Raw genomic sequence first — 19,383 nt, 5'->3', positions numbered from 1 at the left:
TGTGTATTACCATGTGGTTAGAATTTGCTCATAAAACTCAAAATGAAAACATTAAAAATACCATGGAGCAGCCAGCAGCAGCAGCATTTAAAATGCTAATTTAGAAGTGAAAATTTATGAAAGGAAATGTTCCTGCTAGAGACATAAATCCCTGGGCATGTAACGAGACACAAACTAATGCTACTATAAGGCTTTCAATAGTTCTGCCAAATTAGTGTAACCTGTTTTAAGTGCACTTGGGTGTGAACCTACATCTGGAGTCATTTTAAGCAGATGAATGATTTGTCCCTTCTACTACAAACACTATAGAAAATAGTATTTGAGGTAGTTGAGTTTCTAGATGCTTTGATTACACGTGTATACAATATTTGTTAGTGTATGGTATTAGTCTGAAACTACTTATTTCTCAGTTGCTGTTTCCCCTGAAATTAAGATGTTACTTTTCATCTATTAACAAGAATATATGAAATATGTTTGGACATTGTGTGTCTGATTTTGATACCAGCTTCTTTGTGATGCTGGTAGCTTCTTGTCTTCAATTGTATTACAATTTAAGTCTTCCCCCTCTCCCACCTCCAAAAGGAGAGGGTACTTTTTGACAAGATTAAGACAAATCAATGACTGCTAACTAACACTTTACTTAGATGCTACCAAAGTTTATTTGATCTATTGAAATGGTTGTAGTCCAAAAAATGCCAGAATGAATGCTTTGAGGCCAGTGTCTAAAGGAATCGTTGTCCTGTGGTTGATTGCTTTGGGATTCTTTTTTTTTTTTTTTTTTGCATCTCTGACAAGGAATCTTGACAATATATTTGTGGCCTGAAGTATGTCTGCATTTATTGGCATAGTCGCTGATAAAGCCCCACTTATTTTTCCAGCATTTAATATAGTTTTTCTTCTTTTAAGAATATTAGATTTTTTTCCTGTGTACTTCAAGGAGCTTTTCTGAAGTGGATGGCTTGCACATACATCTGCTGACAAAATTATTCATAAATGTGAACCTGAAAGTTGGATGGGTTCCTATATTTAAGATGCGAATAGGATGTGATTCGAATCTGAAAACGACGAACATGCTTTAAGTATTTGAATGGTTGACCTACTACCTTACTGCTAATCTATTTTTTCAGTCCCGTGGTTAGGGCTGATAAGAAATTGACTGTAATATTTAATAGGCTGTGCAAATTTTTACCTGAGATTTTTATGTCTTGTTTAATGTTTACAAAAGCCAACCTGAATGACCTTGAAATCAGTGGAAATATTACTTTGTCCTCAGTGTCAGGCTTTTTTTCCCATAACCTAGACTGAGGTTATCTTGTTGGTATACACACGAATGAAAGGGTGTTCATTTATATAACAAATGTTCATTATATATTGTACATTTTCCTCCATATCCATCTGTCTTTGCTTGTACATTGAACACCTATGTGCTTTCTCTCTCAGAAAGTTTCTTGTTAATGAAACAAGAGGTTTCATTATATTATATTTGACCTATTTCAAATAGGTCTGGGAACTTCAAGTCACTGCTATCTGCATTGAGCCCACATAGAAGCCTACTGTAGAATTTAGAACTACTTGCTACTGTTATATATGGAGTAGTAATTCGTGTCAGAAAAATGGTTGATATTAATAAAGAAGGGGGAGATTTGGGAATTTGGCAATGGGAGTCGGAAAGCCTCGTGGTTGGTGATAACATCAAACTCTTTAACGATGAGGTCATCAGGAATGTAAAGAGTTTAGAGGAAATAAGGATGATTGAGGCGACGCCCTGCCATCTGGGATTGCTTGTTTTCCCTTCAACAGAAGTTGCGGGGGGGGGGGGGGGGGGGAGGTTGCTGGTTAGAACTGTTAACATTTATTGTTTAGCGTGGTTTCAAGTGTTAACGAAACGCGGGAAAAGCAATCACGTTTTGTTGCTTTCGGGAACCTTGTGGTGGGCAGAGCATGTGCAGAAGATGAGGGAGACAGTCGAAGCCGCTCCTGCAGTCTGGAACAAAAGGTTGCTAATGGTGATGGGGAAACCGTGAGCCTCTCACCCACACCGACCACCACAAAGAGAATTATAATATGAAGCGGGGATAGGATATACATAGGCGTACTCGGGTTTCTTGTAAATATGTAACAGCAATGTCCTATATATATTTGGAAAGTTCCACAGTTGCGTGTGCATGTTGGTAGAGCATAGACTCCCCACGCGCCCAGCGCTGTTTATTTGCCTTTTATAAATACTCTTTTATGTTACTAAATTCAGAGTTGAGACTTCATTTATAACACTACCTAGCTCGTTGGCACTGAAGCACAGCTGTAATGCAGGGCACATCTGATCTCTCCTGTATATGCAGCATAATGTGTATATGCATATATAAAACACACTGGGTGTGTTTTTCAGTACTACATCATTGGAAAACAAAACCTCTAATGTTTGATGAAGATTTTATGATACTCCTTTGCACGTCTCTACAGTTCTATTAATCTTTTAAAATTAATTGAGCAGAATATAGAATTAAGTTATTAGATACTCTGCAATAAGCATAGAAGAGGGAAATCATGTATTTAAGTATCTTGATTATGTAAAACACTGCCAAGCAATAATAATGCAGAACAGTTGCTTAATGACTATTGTAACAACTACCCATAATTACATTGCAGGACTAATAACATGTAGCTTCTTTTGTAATGCCATTGTTGTATTGCTGACTAAACTGTCCACTGAATAGCTACCTTTCATTTTTAGTGTATATATATATATATTTTATTTTTTATTATTATTTTTTTTCAGGAGAACGTGGCTTTTGTGGTGTTCTTGCGAGGGGCTTCCAGCATCTTCTGGGCAGATTATTTTTCAACTTGTCTTCAGTATCTTATCCAAAGCAGTTAGGTTTTAAGATTAATTGAAAGTACTGTATGCTGTAATTGATGAATTCCTGTTAAATTATTTTACCTTGTAGGTAACAGTATGTGTGTTAATCAGAGATTTAGCTTGCTTTCAGATGTTTCAAGCAGGAATTGCTAAATGTTTGTCTCCTTATAGGTTGGAAATTACAAGCGCACAGTAAAACGAATTGATGATGGTCACAGACTTTGCAATGATCTCATGAATTGTATTCATGAACGGGCACGAATAGAGAAGGGCTATGCTCAGCAACTTACAGAATGGGCAAAAAGATGGAAACAGCTTGTGGAAAAAGGTAATAGATTCTAATTTTGAATTCTGGAATCTTTAATAAAAAGTTTCTGAATGTTTTTGGTAAGTGCAAAGTAGAAATATGTAGCCTCTAATGGAGCCTTTTCAAAAGGCTCAGTAGCGCATAACAAACGAATATTTCCAAGAGTAAGCTTTTCTGGATTAAAAACAAAACAACAACAAAAAGACAAAAACCCTGCTCCTTTTCTAGTTTGCTTATTTCTTATCGAAACAGATGAATCTTGCTTCCAGTGTTGAGATATCTGAATAGATTTGTTTTTAACATAGTAGCTATTTCTAGGTAAATAACGGTAGAGAACTCTGAAAAGTTGTCTGCAAAATAAGTTGTTGTTGGGAGAAAGTAATAGAAGAGAATTATTGTTTTAATGGAAGGCTAATCTGGTACCATTTTAATTATTCTGAATTAGTTTGTATTTTCCTGGTTATCCATGGTTCAAAAAGTATGTTGAGAAATTGAAGACAGTTCAAAAAGGAGCTAATAGGTGTCATACTGAGAATCATGGTACAGGGAGGTGCAGGCCAGGCTAAATGAATATTATTTATTCTGAAGTAAAAACTTGTAATATTCTAATATAATTTTGCCTGAACTATTCCCTTTTCTAGATTTACATCAATATCTAGGAATTATTGTTTTGAAGTGAATATAAGTCAATAGCTCCAGGTAGTTTGTTGGGAATATAAGTTCCATGTGGGTGATGGTTACTGAGAATGACACTTTCTGTTGTGTTTAGGCCCACAGTATGGAACAGTAGAAAGGGCTTGGTGTGCTTTTATGTCAGAAGCTGAAAAAGTGAGTGAACTACATCTAGAAGTAAAAGGTTCACTGATGAATGAAGACTTTGAAAAAGTCAAGAACTGGCAGAAGGAAGCCTTTCATAAGCAAATGATGGGAGGATTTAAGGAAACCAAAGAAGCAGAAGATGGATTTAGGAAAGCTCAGAAACCCTGGGCAAAAAAGCTGAAAGAGGTACAGCAGTAGATCATGTATTAGATATCCTGTGTTATAATATATTAATGTCTCAAATCTTTATAAGGGAGTAAGCTCCCTGTTCTCTCTGCTGGACCCTCCTTTCTCAAAAAGATCTCCTGTCTTCTGTCCTCTTCTGAAAATAAATATTTTCTCTTGGTCTCTATTAATCTTGGTGACTTCAGTGAAAATCTGGAAAAAGTGGAATTTAAGTTATAATTTTAATTAAATCTGATCATATGCGTTGAAGTTGCAAAGTGCTTGAAGAAATGAGCAAAGGAAAAATGTGTGTTTTCTCCTTCTTATGCAACATTATTCTTAAATAACAGGTTTGTAGAAGAAGGGGAGCAAAGGAGTACATGGGCATGAGGAAAAAAGTTCTATTTAGAACTTTTTGTAAACCTTTTCTTGAGTATTTCTTTACTTCTCAAAGCTTGTATGAGTGACATTTCTTGTATGGTGAAAGAATGTTTATTGCTAAGTACTATAGTTTCCTTCTATCGATTCTTGTTTAGTGTTCATTCCTTGGCATAAATAAAAAGTTGCTTGAAAATGAAAAAATATCCTGAAACAAAACCTCCCACTTTCTTCATTGCAACATGATTATTGTATTATAAAGTGTTCCAGATGCAGAGATTGAAATCTTCTTTTTAGGTGGAAGCTGCAAAGAAAGCATACCATGCGGCCTGTAAAGAGGAGAAACTGGCTATATCCAGAGAGACAAATAGCAAAGCTGATCCAGCACTAAATCCTGAACAACTTAAGAAATTACAAGACAAAGTGGAGAGAAGCAAACAAGATGTGCTAAAGGTATATTTAATCTATAGCTTGTGCATATCTAAGCTTTTTTCTCCTGAATGTGATACAAACCACAGTGCAGCACACTTTCAGTTATGATCCTATACCAATATTTAACAGTTTTCTCCCGTGTCATTGATTAGTTCTTCTGTAAAGAATGGATAATACATTACCTCTTTTTCACATAAGTACTTTGAATAGGGAAGGAAGTATAACTCCTGGATTTTCACTGTGTTATTCTACTTAATTACTAGTGAGGATTGAGTTATTTCATTTGAGAGGCTGTGAAGATAGATGCTTAAAGCTTGATTTAAATTGTTGTTGATCTTGACTGTAGGATTTTTTTTTTTTTTAAGAAAGTAAGTTGTAATAATCTATTTAAATAAAAATAAATACACTTGAGGAAATGCTTTTCCATTAGCCAGTTTGGTTTATCTCTCTAGCAGGCTTCTGCCTAGAGCTTTGTCCTATGTGACTCTTGACTTTTTTGAAAAAACTTTTCCCTTTGAGATGCTGCTCTGTGATCTGGGAGGCTGATGTTATGTTGGGTGGGATCTTTTAATTCTTGTTTCTGGTCTGTTGCTGTAAATTAGTCTAAAGTTTGAGGTTCAGTTTAATAGAGCTCACTGGGTATGTGATTTTATGTTCACAGGAATTTATGCAACAGTATTCTCTTCATACCTCTCAGCGTACTATGTGGATTGCTGAAGGGGAAATGCTAACATTCTGAATTTATTTGGAGATCTTTAAATAAGACCTGTAACTTGAAAAATTGTTTACTCTGTTGTACTTTGTACCTCCTTTGTTTTTTATCGTGTTACATTAACATTTGTCATGGTTTCTTTTGAAAAGCTGGAGAGGAGGCCTAGAACTCTATTATAATAGTTTTGTAATTTTTTTTTAGATAACTTTGATAATTTTGTTAGATAACTCTCATTGGGATCTAACACAGATTGAAGTTATAAAAAGAGAATGCAGTTCGGGATCTTCTAGTCTAGGCCTTGTCCATTACTATATTGAGTCTTGTAGGATGGTAATAAAATATTGCTAATTATTTTTTTCCTCTCTTTTCCTCCCTCCCCAGACAAAAGAAAAGTATGAAAAATCACTTAAAGAATTAGATAGCGTGACACCTCAGTATATGGAAAACATGGAGCAGGTATTTGAACAGTGTCAGCAGTTTGAGGAAAAACGCTTACGTTTCTTTCGAGAAGTGTTACTGGAAGTTCAAAAACATCTTGACTTGTCTAATGTTGCAAGGTAAAACTGTGTAAGACCTTAAAATTAACACTAATGAGCAAAAAATATTCAGTACATCAAGTAGATAAGTTTAAAACCTGAATTGTTTCTACTTTTGTTGCTTCAATTTGCTTACAGTGTAAGAAGGACCTTCTTTGTTTTGTCCACGATCAGACTTGCATCTATCCCTAGCATTTGCTAGTCTTATTGAACTTTATTAGATGAACTAGTAAGTCTTCATCCTTGATGTATTTTCATAATCAAATGTGTACCAATTTGAAAAGATTCAGAGCTTAAAGAAAATGGATCAAGGACTGAGAAAGGAGAGTTTTGTTGTGTTATGTCTTCAATGTGTATTGGAGAACAAACTAGATTTTATTAGTGTAAGACAGCATAAGTTTCCTACTGTGAACACATCTACTGTTGAAATGCTAGAGCTCAGTCTAAAGTAATACAGGAATTACCTTTAACTTGTAGAAGTGTTAAAGATCCATTGGCTGACCATCACTGAACTTAATTTCAAAGTCAGCTTTTTATACTGTAGTATGTGTAAAAAATGTGTTGTACTTTGTTTTCTGCCTGGACCTTCCTCCCTGAATTCCAAGAGATCTAAACTTCTGCTATAGTACTCAAACCAGAGCTCATGAAGTTTTTGTCAGACCATGTAGCATGTCATCAACTACTACAGGCCACTCTGATACAAAAATACTTATCTGTCAGCAAGACAGCAGTTTAAATGATTTTGTGTTGTTTTGCATTTGAGAGGTAAGCTGCTGGAGTACTTGCAGCAAATGTTGCAACAGTGGTGGAATTTACATCCCACTTGTAATAGCAATTTTTCATATGTAGTCTAAGTTGGCGCTTTTTTTAAAAGGAAAAAAGTGTACTCTTGGCTAGCTGCTTATTTCTACTCCGTCTTCTGGTGGTGACAGAACTGATATAGTAGTCCATTCAATAGGAATTAATGAGCTGGTCAAGGTAACCTAGGGCAGAAAGAATCTGGTTTGTTCTGAATGATGTTCTAATCAGTGTTTTAAGTTGACTTAAGTTGAGTTCAGCCCCACAAATCTTAGTGCTGGCACAAAGAAAGGGGTGATGGGGCAAGAATATATATAGCTAGCAATAGGTAAGAGCAAGATCACTTATTTTGGCATTATCATCATTTTGGTTTGCTTCAAAGTTCTTACTGTTGAAAGCAGTTTCTTTTTCTCCTCTGAGAGAAAGATAGTTAGGATTGTCATCCATTGGAATTCAGTTTAATTGCATTGAAACAAACAACAGATCAGAAATAAATAAGAAGTGGTTAACTTAAAAAGGCAGGGTGGGGAAAACTGTAGAAGGTGAGCAAGTGGAGGGGCAGTGGTTTTCCTTTTAAGGTACTTGGGAGATTTGGGTGTAGTGTCTTATGGTAAGTTAGTAAGGTGAAAACAAGGAAAGGAGTTATTAGGATAAAACTAGAGACAAAGCAACCGTAACTGTTTATTTCACTATCTTGCTCTCTTTGCATATAAAGAGATAAAAAGAGTAAAATAAACTCCTAGAAGGAGGTCTGTGTTTTAACTTTAAGACAGACTGATAAAGCTGAAGAGCACAGTCCAGAAAGTAGTCATGTCTTGTTTTCTGTGACTGTAGATGTCCAGTTGGTTGTTGATTTGGGTTAACTGATGAGTCATTCAAACAGATTAATTCCGTTTCTCAAAATGCATGCCTCTCCATTGCTTAAATACATTCAAAGAAACTCCACTGTAGTCAAATACCATATACATGTTAGTCAAAATATAGAAATTTACAAGTTTGGTAATACATCTTAAGAAATACTTTGACTCCTTGATAATGTAGCACTAATGAATCGTAAGTCTAGATTTTGTGTGACTTGACCTGGAAGGATTTCCATAAATTCCTTCTAGCTTGAGGATAGACTGCTAATTTTGTGTCATATTTGAGCATTGTAGATGTTGTGTTAAGACCTCTTTATACTGTGTGGGTTCCATATTGCACCATATTGGTCCTTTTGGTTTAAAAAAAAAAAAAAAAAGCGGGGGGGAGAGGGGAGAGTTGTATATGTAATCATAGCCTGTAGAACAAATATACCACATGCATGGTTTAGGATCAAAATTGTATCTGTAATGTGGCTTCTATTCTATGAACAATTTAAAGTTACTAGAATTCGATGTAACAAATAACAATTACACTCAAAGATAGGTAAAAGCAGCAAGGTTCTTTTTTATAGTGTTTGATATTTTAAGTAAATAGTATAATTAAAATCAGAGTACCTAAAACAGTAAAAGCCATTAGCAGGTATAAAAAATAGACACTTTCTTATGCATTTTAAAAACACATTTAACTCTGTTTCAGGTTTGAGATTTTAATTTTTATAATGAATCATAATTCTAATTGAATTAAGAACTGAGTTTCACAGAATGTAAATGTAGCACAAAAACAGTTTCTACTGTTGCATAGACAAGCTTTTAAATTCAAGAAACTTCAAGCTTGACATTTGATGTTAACATTCCTACTTAAATCTTACTGACAGCTAAATAAGTTGCTTTACAAAACAGTAGTAATACTTAAATCTTGTAAATAAGGATTTTCTTTCACTGAACTTTTAGCAAATTTGTTACTGTTCCTTTTTTTACAGGCAGTTAATAGCCTGTCCCAGGGAGCTTTTGAAACGTCTTTCTGTAATTTTTTTCAATACTATTGTGAACTTTGAACTTTTTTATTTAATGTGGTTAGAGGATTTGCTGTTTCTAAATGGTGTACTAAATTTGAAGACAAATTTGTTTTGCAGTTACAAAAATATCTACCGTGAACTGGAACAGAACATCAAAACAGCAGATGCTGTTGAAGACTTGCGGTGGTTTAGAGCTAATCAAGGTCCAGGGATGTCAATGAATTGGCCTCAGTTTGAGGTAAGATCAGAGTAATGAAAGCCCAGACTTATGTCTGGTTTTTATGTCCTTGCTTTTTGTCACGCTCCTTTCTGGTGAAACTCTTAGATTCAGACTTACAGCAGTGAATTTTGTTGTTTTTACAAGCCCTAACAATTTTTCTTTTCTTGATTCCGTTGGTGTCCTCACTGCCTCTACTTTTGGAGGTGATTGTATCAAATACCAGTTTAAACAGAAAAGGGTGAGAAACTTTTTTTTTTTGGAAGCTGAAATCATTAGTAACCCATGTTTTAGTTGCTGTACCTCTGACATTTGTATATGTGATTCTCCCTTTATAGTGTCACACTTCAATTTTGAATCTCCTTGTTATCACTTAATGGTCAAGTAGGCAGCAAATACTGTTGAAATAGGTTTAAGTATTTCAGTTCTGAAAACTTTGAAGCCTTTAACTATTTTGTCCAATACCATTATATTAAAAAAAAAAAGTTCCACCTTGCACCAGTTAGTTATACTGCTGAATACCATTTTCAAAAGAAATAAAGCTTTTGAGGAATGTTTTGCTAACTCAGTGTAGGAAAAACAGGTATCAAAATGTATCAGTGAAGATCATACTAGTGGAGTATTGAAAGGCTGGAATGAATTTCTGACCAGAACCATGGGATTAATTGAAATAATTTCTGGGCATTAAGTTAATAGAGTGGAAACCTCAATTATGTAGTACAAAGTATTCCATTTTAAACGTAATGGAAAGTATCACTTTTAAACATTGAATAACTTCAGATTTGAAGGTTTGGGGAAGAAAACTCTTACCAGTACTGCAGTATTTCTTCTCCTGAAGCATGGAACTACAGTTACTTCTGTGTGGGGAAATACAATGTTTGTGAAAAAGCATGGTAATTAACACAAAATTCTGTTGTTACTATTTTTCTAATCAAGTGTTTTTTCATTTACATGCTACAAGGATGATGTAAGTAAAACAAAGTCATGATCAAACAAATATGAAATTGCATTATAAACTGCAAATATACTTAGGTCAGTAATCTTTAAATTGAGGTGACTCAGAAATCCAGTATGTATTTGTATGAGGTTAAAATAATAAGGTGCCTTTGAAAAGTTGGTCAGAAATCACTTAAGACTCACCATGCTACATGTACAAACCAATAATAGCATCTTGCAAAATCTTTATTTTTTCTTAATATTTGACAGGTTATTTTTTGCATTGCAAGTATCTCCTGACACTTTTTTGAAACTTATTAAGGCTTCTGAATATGAAACATGTCTAAGTGTAGGATGTTTACTTGTGTCCAGTTAGTTCTCTGGTGCCTGTTTTATATTGGTATGCAGCCTAGTTTGACTTGAAAGGTATAAGTTCTGTTCAGATCTCATCATGCCTGTCCATTTGCCTTCTGAAACTTGTGAATGTTTCAGAACATCAAGGAGAGGATGCTTAACAAATGACATCGCATTTTGTCAACAATTGTGTTGATTTGAGCCTTGACTTTTTTTGGATGGCTTTTAAGGAGAATAAATTTACTAGATCTGGAGTGCAGTACTTTAAGTATTTGCTCACATTTCAGGGACAAGAGAAGTTCTATGCAATGACTTTAAAAATAAGCTCCTTTATCAGCCAGTCCTGGAGCGCTTCTTGAGAAGTAAACCTGTTACGTAAAGTAGATTGTAATGCTTTTTAAAATTAAATGTACGTATAAAGTTAGATGTCTTGGCGTTATTTGAAACAGTCAAACCTCTTGGTACCACTTTGAAAGAGCTGCACTGACCAACTCCTTAAACTTCTCCAGTTGTTTGTCATATGTCTGATATTTTAAGTCTTTTCAAGGTGTTCAGAATGCTAAGCAGGGAAGTACAGGTCACTCTGGTATTTGTGAGTAGCACAGGTATCCTAGCATTGTTAGGATGGATGAGAACTATTATAGAAACATTAAGAGAAACATTTACACTTAAAATAACTATTTGTACAGCTGTATGTATGAATGTATGTTCCATAACTCAGTCTGAAAAATTAAATATGATTATTACTTGTTCAATTAGGTTGCTCAATCACTTTTTTGCGTTCATTGTTAGGAGTGGTCTGCGGATCTGAATCGCACTCTCAGTAGAAGAGAAAAGAAGAAGGCTTCTGATGGAGTGACTCTGACTGGTATTAATCAGACAGGAGATCAAGTTTCCCAGCCTAACAAACATAGCAGGTATTTTTTTCATGCCTAAAAAGACTAAACAGAAAGGACTGTTCAATATTACAAGCTATACAGGATGAAAAAGCCAGTGTACAACTAAACATTACTCACCTGTGAGCTTTTTTAAAACAGCTTTCTGCAGCTCACAAAATATTTTGGGAATTATTCTCTATTTTACATTTCTCTTTCCACTGTGAATTATAAGAAACCGAATTACATGAGTAACTGAACTCTGTAGTTAATCTGAGAGTTAGTCTGTTGCTATTTTCCCATCTCTAGAAATGACATTTTACTTTTAAATCTTAGTCTGAAGAATGTGTAGTTGCTTCACAATTCTGGATGTCATTAATACATAACTGTTAGCATCAGCTTCCTCAGAAAGTAATGAAACTGGGTAGAAAAATAGCACTGCCTTTTATTGCAGGCAGTAAGAAAAAGAAAAATTGTGGTCCACAACAGAAATTGTAATTCTGGAGGAAATGTATCATCTGTGAGACTTCCAGAACTTTCTAGGATCTTTCACTACACTTGATGGATAGTGGTTTTTTTTGTTTGTTTGTTTCTTTTTGTTTTTTTTTTTGGCTGGAGAAGGGGTCTGCTAAGAAACTACTTAATGGGACACCAGTGACAGTGTGTTTACCCTTAAACAGATAGGGTCACCATAATGCTCTTTCTTTTCCAAATTAGCAGTCTTAGTGTCCAGAGTAACACAGTGCAGTCAGTACAATCAAGTTACAATCCCTTTGAAGATGAAGAAGATACTGGGAGTACTGTCAGTGAAAAGGAGGACAATAAGATCAAAAAGTTGGTGAAATGTTGTTTTCTTAATCGTTTTCACACTTGCACTTTCTCTATCCAGGATTTTCAGTTTTTGGTTTCTGTAACACTATGCTAGTTGGTGCATGAAGCCCTTTTAAGAGGTTGTGTAAGCACAACACTGTAACTTAACTTGTTTTTCCTAACAGATGCCACATCTGTTGCCTTGATCTTCTTTGGTTTGAAACTACTGGGGTTATCGGCAGTTCCTAACAGAACTGCCGTTGCTTTTTTCCTTCCTTTACCAGTCCTATAAAATGTTGAAGTTGATGTTTTTTTCTAATGAAAGTGCTTTGCTTTCTGGAGCTTTACTGCTGTGTTCTCTTGCTGAACAAGTCTGCTTTTATGATTGCTTTCTTTTTGTTTAGGACTTTCTCAGACAGCTGCCTGTTGCTTCAGTATACCTACCTAGGGATATCGTATCACTGTCTTAAATGGCATGTGCATGCTCAACATTGAATGCTTTTTAAAAAATCAAATTGTTGCTTTATAATGAGGCTTTTATATTGGTGATTGCAACTTACAAAAAGTTAAAAGCTACTGTAGGGGTCCACAGAGAGATGGGAGATTCTACAAAGCAATTTAAATATCTCATTGTTCTCATCTAATATCTGAACAGCTGTTACCTTTCTAGAATAAATAACCCCACGGATTCTACAAGTTTCTTGTTAGAGAAGTTGCTGGAGTTTATGGGAAAGTTGTCCTTCACTTTTTTCCTTTTCCCTTTTTTTTAACTTTAAAAATGTATTGTAAGAATGTGGCTTTACTTATTTTTCTGATTAAGGCATTGCCAGCTAAAGGTAGATAATATAGAAATAAAGCTTCAAAACAGGGATTTACAGAGAAGTTTAAGCTTAACTAGGGGAACTGATATGTTGGGGTGTTTCTAATCTCCTAATCAAGGGCAGAAAAAGTAATTTAAAAATTGGTTTTAGTGTTAGCAGCTATGAAAAAAACCAAAGCTACCCTGCAGATTGGTCTGATGAAGAGTCCAACAATCCTTTCTCTTCCACTGATGCAAATGGAGACACCAACCCATTTGATGAAGATGCTTCTCCTGCAATGGAAGTGAGAGTGCGTGCACTCTATGACTATGAGGGCCAAGAGCAAGATGAACTCAGCTTTAAAGCTGGTAAGTGTGCAGCATTCTCTTAAAGCATTTCAAAAGAAGAAATGGGACAAATAAGGAGTTTTTCTCTTCAGCATTTATTTTCTGAAGTCACTTGTCTCTCTGAATGTACAACTCCACTTACAGGATCCTATCTAGCCCCCGTTCTTCCTGATAGCAGTTCTTGGTATCCTGTATTTGGAAGTAACAGATTCTAATCTGTTTGGAAGGTATTGATATATCTGTTTGGTATACTCCCTTCCTACTGTCTTTGTGTTAAACAAAACGGTGAGCTGCAGAACTGATAAGCTCATCTCCTTTTCTTAGTTGGTGATAGCAGAAGCTGTTGCTTTTAGCTGTGCACAGATCCTGGCCCCAAAGTTCTTTTTTTGAAAAAAAAAAAAAAAAAAAAAGATTACAGCACCAAATCTTAAAACAATAAATAATATCTAATCAACTGGAAGTACGTTCTTTTTGGCCTCCAATTTTTGACATTGCTGACGTGCTTTTTGTTTGTTTTAGTTGAAAACTTAGTCACGGACAGAATTTTTTCCTTTCGCTCCCTCTGGTGTACCTAAGCATGGTAGCTCTACTGTATTTATCCAGTTTTGTCATCTTGCATTATGTTAGAGTACACTGACTTAAACATCTCCTTTCTTGGGGTGACGTCTTGTTTCCCTTGAGCTTTAAAGTCTGTTCCTTTCTTTGCATTTTACCTCCTTGCTGCAGTTGAGAGAACAGAATAGAGGCATAGAAGTGACGAGCCTGTGTGACAAGAGACACACAAGTGATAGTATGTTTCCACAATACAAAGTTGTCAAGGTTATGGTGGTTACATGCCGTGGATGCTACTGCCTCCAGTTTGTATGGGCTAGTTCTTCCAGAAGTTGTGTGCTGAGTGAGTGCCTGAACATCTTTCTGAGCACAGAAATAGTTTTTAAAGTTTTTCAGTCTGTACAGCCTGAAGGCAGTACCCTCTAGTGGTGGAAGGTGAAATCTATACTTTTTGACCACGTAACAGGCAGGTGTTCTACTGTCTTGCCTAGAACTGCATGTTAAAAGTTTGCTAAACAGGAAGTCAGAATAAGATTGCATGAGTAGATTAACAAAAACAGAACTTTGGTTTGTGAAAATGAGAGAGGCAATCTATTTAATCATGTCTCTTCTCCTTTGCTTGTTGCTTACTTTTTTTCTCCTGTAATGACTGACGTACTTGTAGAGGACAAACCGGATTCAAGTGTTGAAAGGTCTGAGAAAAGTTTTTGTTCCACTTCCCCTTTAGCATTCATAAGAATTATACTACTCTGCACCATCTACAATGGGTCTTATATGTTGCAACTCAAAGTCAGTATAGTAAACAAGTCAATGATATAGTCAGTTATGTAGTCAATTGATATGATCAATGAACTGTTAAACTTTCATTTTGCTTATGGAGGTGATACTCAAAACTGAATACAAATGCAGATTATTTATAAAAACAAATCACCCCATAAAACCCCAGAACCCTGGTGGTACTCTGTCCTTTCACTCTTCCCTCCTCTTTTAATAGTGAAACTCTACTTACGGCTTTTCTTTTTTCATAGACAAGTAATATGTGGACTTCCAAAGAGGAGGAATGGGTTGGTTTGACCTTTAACTTTGTTAAATTATACCCTGACAGAAGAACAGTAGTAATAAAACATCTGGAGCTTTCTCTGGAATGTACAGAAGCTAAAATTATTCTTCATTCTGTAGACTTCAGCTGCTCATTTTTTCTCAGCAGGGGAGGGACATAAGCTAATCTTGAAATGTATGTATTATGCCTGTAAAGTCAATCTGGCATTCCAAAGGCTTACAGTAATGAGCCTTTCCATGGCAGAACTAGGCAATGTTTGTATACACAGATGTAATGGTTAAGTACAAAGTTAGACATTCTGTACCGGCTGAGTGACTTCTATTAAACCACTTAAACCATGTGGTTCTCAACGGGGGCGGTCTGTAAAAATAAAGTACAGCATGTGTGAACTGTAAGAGGTGTTTGTAGGTTTAACTTAAAAATAGCTTAATGCCTTTTAAAGGAAGAACATTAAAGTACTTTATAACACCAAAGTATATGACTACATCAATCAGAAGAAAGGGATCATGCTAGGCGGTGAGTCCCCTTACAGGAGCTGAATTACAGAATGACTATAGGCAAACGTATGTAGTTTTTACACACAAGTATTAGTGTGACTATGTAGACACTGAACGTACAGTAAATTAAGTAAAAAAAAAAAAAAAAAACAAAAAACAAAACAAAACACACTTGGTCAGGCAGGAGCCAGTTTAAAACATAATCTATCTCTGTGTTCCTGTGTGGACTATGCCTAGACTCTAAGCAGCTGTCAGCACCGATGAATTGGTGAATTCATTTTGCAGATCTGTTTAAACATATGTGGATATTTTCCAATTGGATTTCCTTGAGTATTCAAGAAATTTGCCTACAAAGCCTTTATGATCACTTCTGGGCATATGCTGTAGCATATATGCACTGTGTGGCATCCCTCAAATGTATATTTTTTTCAATGTTTGAAACTAACCTTTTTATTAGTGGATTACTTCATACGTGTTTTTCATTGGCAAACAGCTGTGGTAGGCTTCCAAAGAGCAGAAATTACTATCCATACTTTGAGAGCCTTTACAATTGCATAAAAGCATGGGACATAACTGTCTAGTGTATGTCTAGCACTCTGTCATGATTGAGAATAAATAGCTACAGCAAATATAAACCATGCAATGTTATCAAAACGTGATAGTGTACACACTATTTTTATTGTAGTTGTAAAGACTTTGTTATAACTCGGTTGTGCAGGTAATTGTCAAAAGTGGCAATGTTTCAACAGACCTCCAACTTCACTAGGTTTCCAAGTCCTAGCTGTACAAGTGCAATTGCATGGATGCTTACTGTCAGTGTGGCATGGATTTGATTAGGCATTGATTTCACTTAAAAATACACTTAATAGGAGTGGCAAGGAAGTTTGGAATTGTACACTCTCATTCTGCTTGGCTAGAAATAATAGTGAAAAAAATGTAAAAGATCTCCATAAGCCAACTACAATACAGCCTACAGTGCTAAATATTTGTTCATAGCATTCTTTTATTTATCTGGTAGATCTGCAAACTAGAGGAGATGAAGCTTTAACCTTTTATAATTAACAGGGCAACTATAGAAGATGCATGAAGTTCATCCATTTCTTACTATATATACATATATATATATTAGGTTATTTTTTGTTCAAACTAATATTAAGACTTCTTTAGTACTTTATGTATTTACAGCCATTAGGGACTGGTTAATATCATCAGCATATATTTCCTTTTGCTTACTAAGATGAAACACAAATCTGTTGTATGCAGAGAAATAATAAGATGCAAATAAGTTGCTTGTGGGGAAATAATTCTTAGGTGGTGTGGCCTTTTTTTCATGGTGGACCTTCATATGTTTATAGACAGGATCTTGGAGTCTACAGACACTGTAATATCTAAGTATATCCTGAGTGAGAATGTAGAAGATTAGACATGTGCGGTGGTCAAAAAGAGGTTATGTTTATAGTTCATAAATGTCAGGATGAATAATTGGTGTTAGCTCTTGCTGTTTAAGTTAAGAATCAAATTGAGTTACTTTTTTTGAGCTAGAACTCTACATCATCTTCCAGCAATATAAAGCTAGAGCGGTAAAAGTAGTTCTATCCCAGTATTTATCTCTTAAAAGGATGAGGAAAGATGTTGCAAAGAGTAAGGTGTTAGTTTCTTTAAAATCTTCCAGCATCACAGTGGTGTGCTGAAAAGCTTCAATTGTAGTTTAAGAGAATTTTACTACCACTTCTTAATTTTGTAACATCTTACTCCTTATGTTCCACCAACTCTTACACTAGCAAATATTGACAGTAAGCCTGATGAAACGTTTCACTTGTGCTGACGTTTTGTTGAGTCATCAGTGTAAGATTATTCTTTTTTGCTTAGAGGTAATTTTACTATCCACAACTATCTTTGAATGTTCATACCTTTAGATATAAGGGAGCCTTCGATCTTGTAGTGAAATAACACCATGTATAAGCTGAAAAAAGTTGCATTCTTTTATTGCGTTTAAAATGCTATTCTTGAAATTGTATTAGTGTAATGTTTTAGTTTCAAAGTAGCTCCCTTCCCCCTATTTTCTTGAAACTGGGGGCCTTTCATCCTATATGTAAATCTGTGAGTGGTATTAGTATCAAAAGCATGAAGAGCAGAGAAGTTTTCTGCTGGTACCTTAGGTGAGCAGGGGAAGAAAAGTGGCCACTTTAAAAATTGTTGTCTTATCTTTCTGTTGGTGTTACTTAGAAGGTTACAGATTTGTTAACAGTGCTCCTTCTTTTTGCAGGGGATGAATTAACTAAAATGGAGAATGAAGATGAACAGGGTTGGTGCAAAGGACGTCTGGATAATGGACAAGTTGGTTTATACCCAGCAAACTATGTAGAACCGATCCAGTGACAAAGGACAAAGTTAATATAGAAGTATTACAAAAGCTTTGAAGGCCTGTACAGTATATATTTAAAGTGAGAGGAAGCTGAATGATGTATAGTGTATATATTTTAATGGAAAGGAGAGACAGCTTGATATTGAAATCATAGCGATTTAAAGACAAAAGTTACAACTATTTTGATGTTTTCAGAACTTGTGCACAATGCAGTGGAAAGGGGTTAGGTGGAAAAATACTACTTAAGCTTTCTCTTCCCACATGGTCTGTTATTGTGAGTCTTAAACTTTTTTGCATTTCCTATGCTTGTGCCTCATCCTACCCAAGGTATGTGGCTTATGCTGACTCTTGTTTAATCGGTTGTTTTAAGTGACCTTCAGTAATTTGCAACTTGAATTTTTAAGGTTATCATAGTTAATTTTCTATTTGTTCTTAGAAATGTCTGAAAGATGCAGTATTTTTTTATTTAAATGCTATGTAGTTAAGCACCTTTTTGTATGCTTGATCAAATAATACTTAAATTATGACATAGATTTAGTCAACAGTTGACTGAATGAAAACCCTTTCCATGTTGTAGTAATCTTTGTTTTCAGTGTGGCTTGAAGCTGTAAAACAAATATTGTATTTAATAATTATCTGTTACAGAAGGTTACTTGTAGCAGGTCATGGGTTGGGATTCTGTTATGAATGTTTTTTACGTGGTTTGACACCTAAATGAATTTTCCACCTAGATTATAAAGAGCACTCTATAAACAAAAAAATAAATCATACGTAAGCCCCGGAATACTAGCTATTTCCAGCATGTTTGCAGGGAAAACAAACAAAAACAAACTCCTTTTAACTGCTAATGATTTTTGGGTAATTTGAAATGTTAAATCTGTGAAGACTAATTTTTTTGAACAAAGGTTGTAAAATAGACCATAATGCTTTTATTAAGAGGCTATCTGTTGTGTATATGTATATATAATTTGATATTCCAAAATATAAAGAGCATGGCTATTAGTTATCAAGCCTTTCGATGTGAATAAGATTTAGACTGGTTTAAGAGTTTAAATTATAGGTATATTTAAATCTGCTCTCCTGCCATGTTCATTACTGTACTATAGACAAAGTATTCTGTGATTTAGATTTTCAGAAGTACAGTAAATACACTAGCATACTCAAAATCTGTATTTTGGATAAATTTGTGGGTCAAAAAATAAACTAGCATTAGTCCTTATGTGGATTATTGTAGCAGAACACTGTAAAAAGAACAAACAACTACATTTGTTTGCAGTTGCAACTCAGTCATCTGTAATCCTGTCAAATAGTATGACATTTGTGACATTTAAAACTGGGTTGTAAATTACAGCAGATTTGTGTTTAAAAAAATCAATTATCAGGTGAGTAGATATGCTACTTTAGGAAGCTACACTGTAATTAAACTAACAAATCTATTTTGAGGTAACTATAAAACACTGTTGGTAGTTTTGAACCTTTTTTTGAGCTGATAGGTATATTTAGTCAACATTTTCAATGAATCAAAATGTGCAAGCTTAGAAAGTGGATGTATGTATGTGTCTGTCAAGGAAAACTTGCCAACATAATTGTTCATCCACAAGATGGTTACTGAATTTGTCAGGAATTACTGCTTTGGGTCTCTGTATTGTAATATATTTTAGAAAACAATAAAATCTGTTAATCTCTTAAA

General features: G+C 35.0%; 1 protein-coding gene across 9 annotated transcripts in view; it reads left to right on the top strand.

Annotated features, from left to right (window-relative positions):
* Positions 1 to 19,383, top strand: part of PACSIN2 (protein kinase C and casein kinase substrate in neurons 2) — a 58,364-nt gene extending 38,981 nt beyond the window's left edge. For 7 of the 9 annotated variants that reach the window (XM_068656636.1, XM_068656562.1, XM_068656570.1 and 4 more), the window contains 9 exons: positions 3,029 to 3,185; positions 3,934 to 4,169; positions 4,824 to 4,979; positions 6,052 to 6,227; positions 8,998 to 9,118; positions 11,180 to 11,304; positions 11,980 to 12,096; positions 13,044 to 13,240; positions 17,595 to 19,383. In XM_068656636.1, coding sequence (XP_068512737.1) covers positions 3,092 to 3,185; positions 3,934 to 4,169; positions 4,824 to 4,979; positions 6,052 to 6,227; positions 8,998 to 9,118; positions 11,180 to 11,304; positions 11,980 to 12,096; positions 13,044 to 13,240; positions 17,595 to 17,707 — 1,335 coding nt within the window. In that variant the 5' untranslated portion in view covers positions 3,029 to 3,091 and the 3' untranslated portion in view covers positions 17,708 to 19,383. The remainder of the gene's footprint in view (positions 1 to 3,028; positions 3,186 to 3,933; positions 4,170 to 4,823; positions 4,980 to 6,051; positions 6,228 to 8,997; positions 9,119 to 11,179; positions 11,305 to 11,979; positions 12,097 to 13,043; positions 13,241 to 17,594) is intronic. The other 2 variants (XM_068656616.1, XM_068656626.1) reach the window with 2 other exon arrangements.

The sequence above is a fragment of the Anas acuta genome, chromosome 1, assembly GCF_963932015.1.
Source record: "Anas acuta chromosome 1, bAnaAcu1.1, whole genome shotgun sequence".
Taxonomy (NCBI): Eukaryota; Metazoa; Chordata; class Aves; order Anseriformes; family Anatidae; genus Anas; species Anas acuta.
The sequence above is the reverse complement of the archived record's forward strand: the minus strand, read 5'-3'. Positions and strand labels throughout refer to the sequence as shown.